The sequence below is a fragment of the Notolabrus celidotus genome, chromosome 9, assembly GCF_009762535.1.
Source record: "Notolabrus celidotus isolate fNotCel1 chromosome 9, fNotCel1.pri, whole genome shotgun sequence".
In the NCBI taxonomy this organism is placed as follows: Eukaryota; Metazoa; Chordata; class Actinopteri; order Labriformes; family Labridae; genus Notolabrus; species Notolabrus celidotus.
This window is the reverse complement of record NC_048280.1, coordinates 35,709,387-35,719,160: the sequence shown is the minus strand read 5'-3', so window position 1 is coordinate 35,719,160 and position 9,774 is coordinate 35,709,387. Positions and strand designations below refer to the sequence as shown.

The window sequence follows — 9,774 nt, the reverse complement described above, 5'->3', positions numbered from 1 at the left end:
CTTTAAGATACGAGGGTGCCTGATTTTTAAGGGCTTTGTAGGTTAAAAGAAGGATTTTAAATTCTATTCTGCATTTTATTGGGAGTCAGTGTAGAGAAGCTAACACTGGAGAGATGTGCTCTCTCTTCCTAGTTTTAGTCAATACTCGAGCTGCAGCGTTTTGAACTAGCTGAAGAGTCTTTAGAGACTTATTGGGGCAGCCTGATAAGAGGGAGTTACAGTAATCTAACCTGGAGGTAACAAATGCATGGACTAGTTTTCCTGCGTCGCTCTGAGATAGGAAGTGTCTAATTTTAGAAATATTGCGCAAGTGAAAATAGGCTGACCTTGAGATTTGCTGAAGAAGCAGTTTATCTATCAGCTTGGCCGTTGTTCACTTTTGCTTTCCGAAACTGGAAATCCAGTGACGTCTGACCCAGCATCCTGCAGAACAGATCCAACAGAACAGACGTACTACATACTAAATTCAAACGTAGTATGTAGTATGCAGCACCTTGTGCCTACTACATTCGTAGGTAGTATGTTGCAAGCCGTTTCGATAACAGCCTCTGTGAGTTACCCTTTTACTTACCTGTTGCAAATGAACCTTATCAGTCCCTGAGTTGGGTGATGTTCCTCACAGTGTTTTTTAGCATTGCACATATTTTCTAGTGCAGGGGTGTCAAACTAATTTCAGTTCAGGGGCCACACACAGCCCAAGTTGATCTGAAGTGGGCCGGACCAGTAAAATCATAACATAATAACCTATAAATAACGACAACTTTACATTTTTCCCTTTGTTTTAGTGCAAAATAGTACAAGTATGTGCTGAAAATGTAATCAACTATCTTTCTACAAAAACAGTTCTCCATGATGAGTCTCATAGTGGGGCAGAACATTTTACTCTTTAAGCACTGAAACCTGCTGCAAACACACCAAACAAGTTATCAATGCACCTGACACAGAGTGTCATTTTTACTGCAAAAGAACAGAGAGATTATAATAATGAAGAAGGTAAAGTTGGCTATCCTGGACCCCTCAGCTCCGAAAGGAACTGTTTGCTTGCTGGACAGTGTTGTATGCAGGGGTGTTGTGCTAGTGTTAGTAGTTAGTGGATCATCTTATAGTGCTCTAAAAAGACTTAATAAGTCTCAACCGGATTATGCAAACAGCAAGTAATCTATTTTCTCACTTTGAGGAAAAAGTCCCGGGAAAAAGTGCTGTTCAGGTGCGCTCCATCAGCACTATGATTGTATGCGACCCTCAGAGGACAAATTTAAAATAGTAGTTACTTTTATTGAAAATTTGCAGTTAATGTCTAATCTGTAATTTTTTCACTTTGCAAAGTCGTTCCGTGGGCCGGATTGCAACCTCTGGCGGGCCGGTTTTGGCCCGCGGGCCGCATGTTTGACACCCCTGTTCTAGTGCTTTGGTGTCCCCTCCTTTTTGAAATGTTCATCAAATTCAAAATGAGCATATCATTTTTAAAAGCAATGAATTTGTCTACTTTCAACATTTGATATGTTGTCTTCACAACACTTTCAATCAATGACAGGGTTTACATGATTTTAAAAAAAAACTGTTTTATTGATATTTTACACAGTATCCCAAATTATTTGGAAATTGGGGTTGCACTTTTTCAACTAATAGCTTAAAATAAATAGGTATCATTTGCTGTCTTTTATTACCTATCCATACATTAGTTGAACAAGGCACAAGAATAGTGATCTGATGTCTGTGCGTGACACTGATCAACTCAGACGTCTGAAAATCAACAAATCTTTTTAAACATGGTGAGTTTTAAACAAAAGCATTACACTATTGAGATTATAAGGTTCGGGCACCGGTGGCCTAGCGGTCTAAGCGCCACATATACAGAGGCTACAATCCTCGTCGCAAGGGTCGCCGGTTCGATTCCCGTCCGCGACCATTTCCTGCATGTCCTCCTCCACTCTCTACTCCACATATTTCCTGTCTCTCTTCAGATGTCCTATCGAATAAAGGCAAAAAAAAGCCCCAAAATATAACTTTAAAAAAAAAAGAGATTATAAGGTTCAGTAGACATGGGAGGTTGCCACTTGGTCAAAAAGTAGCCTTTCAGTGCTTACTTATTTGTTGACAGTAATATTTGTGTGTGTGTGTGCGTGTGTGTGTGTGTGTGTGTGTGTGTGTGTGTGTGTGTGTGTGTGGAGAGAGGCTATTTCAGTTGTCTAAAAGATGACCCCACCTGTGCATTATCACCAACAAGAAAAGTAGGGAAGACATGAGGGAAAAATGTTCAACCTCTTCAACTCAAATTTAGCAAGACGTGTGATGATATCAGAGTTAACCCCTCTTACTTTTCTTTCTCTCTTCCTCCTCCTCTCTAATTTCCTATCTGTCCTAATAAGTGTTCATAGATGCATGTCTTATTCAAAACAAAGAGGGAATGAAGAATCAACTTAAAATAGGCTTTATGTCCACTTGTAGATTGACTCTGAAGGACTGGGGTAGATCCATACTGCCTCAGCTCAGCTGATTGGTACACATCACCTGCTCACCAGCCTACTGAAGCTCCAGGGTGGGCACCAGTGTTCCTCCATAACCTCCTGTGTGACCACACAGGTAGATGCCTTAGCATGTCAGTTTTCTCTTAGTCTGAGTGTTTGTGAACAGAGTCCTGTGTCTGATTCGTTTGTTTGTTGGTCCTCGGATTGAAGTCACACTCTGGCTCATTCTGGTCCTTGGTGGAGCATTTGGAGTGGATTTCTTCAAGGGCACTGGCTAGAGAGTCAAGGTCAGTGGTGTCCTGGTGGAGAACCTCCCATAGGCTTAATATGACTGCTGACGGGCTCTGCTGCTTTGCAAAATAACCCAGATTTCTGCAGAAGAGCAAATAAAGGTGGATTAATACGTGACACAGGAAGAGGATACCCTGGGAGATAAAAAGACTGGGACAACAGTACGTGATGTGTTCAAGACATGTGACAATCCACCATGGTTACATTTATGTTCACATTTTAAAAGGCATGAGTCAATTTGAATCTGTCAACAATTATAACTGTGTAAAAAAAATGAATTCACTACCAGTCAAAAGTTTGGAAACACCTTCTCATTCAAGGTTTGTATTTATTGTAATGATTGTAAACTCTGTAGATTAATACTGAAGACATCAAAACTATGAAAGAACATATATGGAATTATTGAATGAACCAAAAAGTGTTAAACAAAGCAGAATCTGTTTTATATTTTAGATTCTGTAAAGTAGCCCCCTTTTTCCTTCATGACAGCTTTGCACACTCTTGGTATTCTCTCAGTCTGCTTCATGAAGTGGTCTCCTGGAATGGTTTCTAATGAACATGAGCCTTGTCAGGAGTTCATGTGTAGAATGACTTGCCTTCTTAATGTGTTTGAGACCATCAGTTGTGTTGTTCAGAGGTAGGGTTAGTACACAATGGATAGTCCTATTTGTCTACTGTTATAATCCAGATTATGGTAAAACCAGATTATTTCATAGTTTTGATGTCTTCAGTATTAATCTACAATGTTGAAAATAATTTAAATAAATACAAACCATTGAATGAGAAGGTGTAAAAACTTTTGACTGGTATTGTACATAAACGTTTGCTAGTCCCACCAAGCTCTGCTCAAAGACAACCAACCTGGGGAGGAAAGCTTATCCAGTTAATTTGGAGTCTCAAAGGACTCCAGCAGATTCTGCACACATTGGGCCTCATTCAATAACATTGCGCACGAATAAGTGCTTAAACTGTGCGTACGCAAATTTAGAAATTCCTCAGACCATGCGTACGTACACACAAATGATGACAACCAACTTTCTCAGAAAATGTAAACACATACTCTTTGAACTAAATGCATGACCTATTTAAACTACTTTCAGTAAAAGAAAACAGCCAGGTAACTGTCATATAGCCATGTGGCAAAAAGGAAGGTCTTTTTCACTATTTTTTATTTATTATTATTATTATTATCATTATTATTATTATTACTATTATTATTATTGTTATTATTATTATTATTATTATTATTAGTATTATTATCATTATTATTATTATTATTATTACTATTATTATTATTATTATTATTATTATTATTTCTCATTAGAATTAGTTGTTGTACTGATACTGGTTGTGATGATAATTATTATTAATATTATTATTATTACTGTTATTATTACTATTTAAAATTTTTTTTAATTTGTTTATTTATTTATAACTGAATACACAGTAATGTTAGTTATCTAGCCTTCAATTTTCAATAGTTCAACCTAACATCTTTTACATTTTATTTTATTTATTTATTTTGTTGGTTTGATTGTATTTGTTTTGTGTTCCTTTACCTATTACTTAATCACTTACATTAGTGACTCTCCAATACTTCTCCCTTTTTTTTTCTCTCTCTATCTTTTTTACCAATAATACCTTTTTTTTTTTTTCTTGGTTTGTTTTGTTTATATTATTACCTCTCGGATTTCGTCTTTCATGCTCCTATCTAGTTTCCATCCCCTCTCTTCATCTTTAGGACATAACCGCACCCCATCACCTCCATCATTAAAACAGAAATACACAAATGCACAGACACACAAACACACAAGCACACATACATACACAAACATAAAAGGACTCGCTGATCACCGCATAAAACTGGGACCTCCTCTGCCACCCCTACCTGTCTTACATAACAGCTGTTTCATCATCAACAATCACTGTATCATCATTGCGTGCATCACATGAGGGGGGGCTTCCTACCTTGGGTCTGGTGGCCCCCCCAAAATGTATGCACCTGACTCTGGCCTGGCCTGGCTCTGCAATTCGCAAGTCCCCTCCCAAGGGTCTGGGGGCTGCCTTTGCAGAGCCGGGCCGGGCCAATACCAGTCTGCTGGTACCTACAGCTCCTCCCTCAACCATGCCCTCATCATCCGCAGTTGCACACTACAAGCTTTCTAGAGTCCACTTATAAATACCCTGTAATACCCATCAAACTACAACATGCACATAAACATCAACACTCATATAACTGCACACACACATTCATAATCCCCCCTCTAAAACCTCTCTTCTCCTTCTCAAAAGCAAGCATTTTTTCTCTTCTAGTCTTTATCTTCTCTTTCTATTGTTTTTCTCTTTTCTCTTTCTTGACACTCCCCACCATAACAGTCTATTCTCTTGTTTTGTTTGTTTTGTTCTGTGTTTTGTATTTTGTTTCTTTTTTATTTTCTTTATCTATTTATTTTTTGTTGTGTGTGTTTTGTTTGGGGATCGTCACTTATTTTGTCTTTGCACTGTTGCATATATAAAATTAAAAAAAAAAAAAAAAAAAAAAGGAAAGGCAGAAAACTCATCACATTTTCTATTTTCAAGGTTTTATTTCAAGGTTAGATACTATTTTTGTTGATATTTTTTTATCATAATGGGTAAAATGTTCTATTTTTGACAATTAAAAAAAAAATTCTGGAAGACATCTCACAACCCCCCATATGTGTCTCGCGACCCCCCAGGGGGTCCTGACTCCCACTTTGGGAACCCCTGCTCTAAGAAACTGATGGTTAATTGGTGAGCATATTTTTTTGTTTTATTTAGATTAAGTCTCTAGTCCACCCCAGGCTCGTTAGATGTGTTTGGACACAGCTGGTGGCGAGTTACTCTACGCCCCTGAGAAAGAGTGAAAGATCATTCTGGTGTGCTGTGTTCATTAGATTAAATAAATGACCATTAGGCGACAGTTGAATATCCTCTTTATCCCTCATTTGGGGAACATATTCCTGATATGGAGGTGTCTCCATTAATCGCAGCTGTTCTTTAATCCTGAGCTGTCAGATCAGATCAGGTGGTCCTTGTCCTCCTCCAGTTTCCTTCCTTCTTTTCTGTTCTGCTAGTCATTTTTTTTGCATCCACTTAAATATCAAACCTTTTTTTCTTAACCTGAGCCACGGTGTGAACCTCAGGAGACACAGCAGTAACAGCCTCAGTAAGAAACCCAGGCTTCATTTGTTTTTGTCATGGTGACTCCGAAACAATCACCTCAATTTCTGCTGAGGTGAAATTCAGCGTCTTGATGCAGCGAACAGATGTCCTTATATGGATGAATTGGGGCGTGGTAGTATGCTGATTGCAGGTTGCGGGCACGCGCATGTCAATTTTACATATTCTGATTCACTAATATACCCACAGTGGTGAGAACAAAATTGTCTGGTACACAGGTGTCATGAATCTGACAGTGATTTTGCGTGAGCACTTATTTTCTGTGCAGAGTAAGAACAATTCTACACATTTATTAGTGAATGAGGCCCATTGTGAGATGATAGCTACCAGAGCTTAGACCAAGCAGAGACACATCTAACTTAGGAAAATACAAGTGTAATAAAAAATGTATAGTATCTTAAAGGTACAGTGTGTAGAAATGGAATATTTAACGATCTTGCTCACCCCTCTTATCTTACAATGTTACAATGTTACAATGTCATTTAGCAGACGCTTTTATCCAAAGCGACGTACATATGAGAACAAGAACAACACAAGCAAAGATCTAGACAAGAGGAAACAAGATCAGGAAGAGTAACAAAGTGCTTCAAGTCAATTTGGGTGCAGGTACTGCCAAGCAGTGTAAAGGCAATGCACAAAAATAAGTAAGGAATTATTATTATTATTATTATTTTTTTTTTTCTACAATGAAGCAACCAACCAATTTAAGACCTTCCATTATCATCATCAACAATTAACATCACCACAATAATGACCAAAGTACCAAGTGCTGGGTCACTCAAGAGCTGAACACAGATTCCCAGAGTAGAGCAGGACAGTGTGAGTCAACTGTAGCTGGACGACATGATCTACCACTGGGGACAACAGTGGAGAACAGTCTAGCTAAGTGCATAGTGCTTCCTAAAGAGCTGGGTCTTTAGCTGTCTTTTGAAAGTAGAGAGGGACTCTGCAGATCGAATGGAGTTGGCCAATTCATTCCACCGTTTAGGGACAACAGATGAGAAGAGTCCAGCTAGTGATTTTGAGGCCTTGTGTGCTGGAAGCACTTTTCAGAGGCTGAGCGTAGCGGGCGAGAAGGGCAGTAGACCTGGATGAGGGGTTCCAGGTAAACTGGAGCAGTTTTGGTGACTGCTTTGTAAGTCATGATTAGAGTTTTGTATCTGATGCGAGCTGCAACTGGAAGCCAGTGTAGTGAGATGAGCAGGGGAGTGACATGAGCTGTCTTAGGCTGGTTGAAGACCAGACGTGCTGCTGTGTTCTGGATCATTTGCAGAGGTTTAACTGTGAATGCAGGGAGGCCTGCCAGTAGAGAGTTGCAGTAGTCAATGCGTGACATTACAAGAGCTTGAACCAGGAGCTGTGTTGCGTGTTCTGTCAGGTAGGGTCTAATCCTCTTGATGTTATAATAATTGGGGTGTATCAACACAAAGTTTTTTAGGGCACAATAACCACCCTCTTCTTCTACTTCTTCTTCTTCTTCTTCTACTTCTTCTACTTCTTCTTCTTACTCTTACAATCAGCTGAATAAAAAAATGTGCATGACGTATATCAATTCTGTGCTGCTGTAAAAACATGGCAGTGCAAGATGGCAGCCTTCGTGGAAGTGGACCCGCTCCTATGCAGATATAAAAAGCTCATTCTAAGTTTACAAAAACAACATGACTTTTAAATTCAGGTAATTATACACTAAATCAGGGATGTCAAACTCATTGCAGTTCAGGGGCCAAATTCAGTCCAATTTGATCTCAGGTGGGCCGGAACTGTAAAATCATAAGATAATAACCTATGAATAACAAAAACTCCAATTTTATTTAAACAGCTGTTGTATTTTTCTCCATGATGAGTCTCAAAGTGGGGCCGAATATGATATTCTATAAGCACTGAAATCTGCTGCAAAACACACCGAGCACACAGGGTTCTCCTTTCCCCACGTGTGGCACAGCAACTAGCAGCCCCTGCACTGTGCCTTTTCTCTAGTCAGATACAGTCCTGCCACCACGCAGCTCTCAGGTCTACACAGCAGTGGCTGAGGTGAGGATCTGCAGGGGGGTTTGAAGGTGGGTGGAGGAGTACTTCCTGGAGTGTCACCACTAACAGCAGAGCCAGGTTTTCCCATTCATCCCATTCCCAGCATGAACAGTTTGCTTGCTGGACAGTGTTGTATGCAGGGGTCCAAAAAGTCTGAATCTCCACTGGATTATGCAAACTGCAAATATTATTTTTCCTCACTTTGAGAAATAAAAAGTACCAGAGCGTTGTTCAGGTGCGCTCTGTCATCCGTTTGATTGTAGGACAAATTTGAAATAGCAGTTACTGTATTGAAAAATTGCAGTTTCTGACTTCTCTGTAATTTTTTCCCTTTGCAAAGTCATCCGGAGGGCCGGATTGGAACCTCTGGCGGGCCGGTTTTGGCCCGCGGGCCGCATGTTTGACACCCCTGCACTAAATGCTTTGCAAACAGGCTTATGAATATTATATTCCATTTCTACAGAGTGTGTTCTGCTAAATGCAACTAAATTCTACTGACTGCACCTTTAAATGTCTACAATGCACGAAGAAGGGACAAACCACAATTAAATGAATTGATCAACAACAAAATACATGAAGAAGAGGTTCACACATACGATCTCAGAGTACATGCACATCGAACGCTCACCGGTCTAAGTTGAGTTTCTGGGCTAAGAGTTTCCAATCCTTGTCCTTGGCGTTGGCAGCGTCGAAAGCGGCACAAATCCTCTGGCGGATGGACAAGGGGATTTTGAAGGCCTTGGGCCCCGTTTGAGCCATGATGGTGCAGCCTGTCTGCCTGAAGAAAGGAACCGACTCCTTTTCAGCCTTAATGGCAGGAAAAAGAAAGACTCAGAGGTCAGAGGTCAGGGGCTGGTATGATACCTGGCGGATCAGGTTTAGATTAAATACAGTCATATGTAGGATTCTGTAAATACAACCACACATTAACAGATAGAATACATTTAATGGTCTAGTATTTATATTTATGCGGTGAAAGGAAACATGATTCCTGGCAGCTGTGGCAGCTGATAAACTGCAGCACAGGGCATTGCAGGAGGTCTGGTTCCTTGGGGGTCTGTACTGCAAAGATGCACACTGAGTAAGGTGCATACTGGACAATATCAGTCATTCCCTTCACAACATCCTGCCAGGCCAGACAAGATGCTGCCATGAGTCCTCTCTCAACACTGCAGGAAACTCTCATGTTCCTACACCCTTCAGGTTTTGTGCTGTTGGTTGCCCCTTTCTCCCCTGCCCTTTATCTCTCTCTCATTCCATATCCAGCGCCCACAACCACATCACTATTATTGCTGTAGCAATATCAGAACACATTAGCTAGCGTCTACTTCTGGTAAAGCCTCTTGGGGTAACGGACACCTTTGTGTTCTTTTGTACCGAGCACAGAGGATTGTAGGGCCAGGACTTCCCTTTTTCAAGTGTCATTGTTGTCATTGGTCAAGTTTAAATGAATTGGGAGGAGACTGGGGTCAGGTGTGCAGCACAAAGAAGGAGTTATGCTGCAGATGGCGATTCACTCCTTAATCATGGTTTAACCAAAGAGACATGTCCAATCCAGCTCCAGATTCTTTGCAGAGGGTTTGATGTGATTCAGCATTTGACCAGCAGATGGCAGTGACTGCTTGGTCATGTGCTGTGGTCCAGTTAAGATGATCTCTGTTTGGAGTTTAATTTAATTTTAACACATTTATGTTTCTATTCCTATTTTATAGATTTAGATTCTATCTTTTCTATTTACATTTTTTTAAAACCTCTGTCCACATAAACATATCACACTGTAAACACT

The 9,774-nt window shown here is 40.1% G+C and overlaps 1 protein-coding gene across 1 annotated transcript in view; it reads right to left on the bottom strand.

Moving 5' to 3' along the window:
- Positions 1 to 1,549: 1,549 nt before the first annotated feature.
- The window catches only part of unc5db (unc-5 netrin receptor Db), a 49,057-nt gene continuing 40,832 nt past the window's right edge, over positions 1,550 to 9,774 (bottom strand). The window contains exons 15-16 of the mRNA XM_034691591.1: positions 8,617 to 8,795; positions 1,550 to 2,840 (exon numbers count right to left, since the gene is read on the bottom strand). Of these exons, the coding sequence (XP_034547482.1) occupies positions 2,612 to 2,840; positions 8,617 to 8,795 (408 nt within the window). The 3' untranslated portion in view covers positions 1,550 to 2,611. The remainder of the gene's footprint in view (positions 2,841 to 8,616; positions 8,796 to 9,774) is intronic.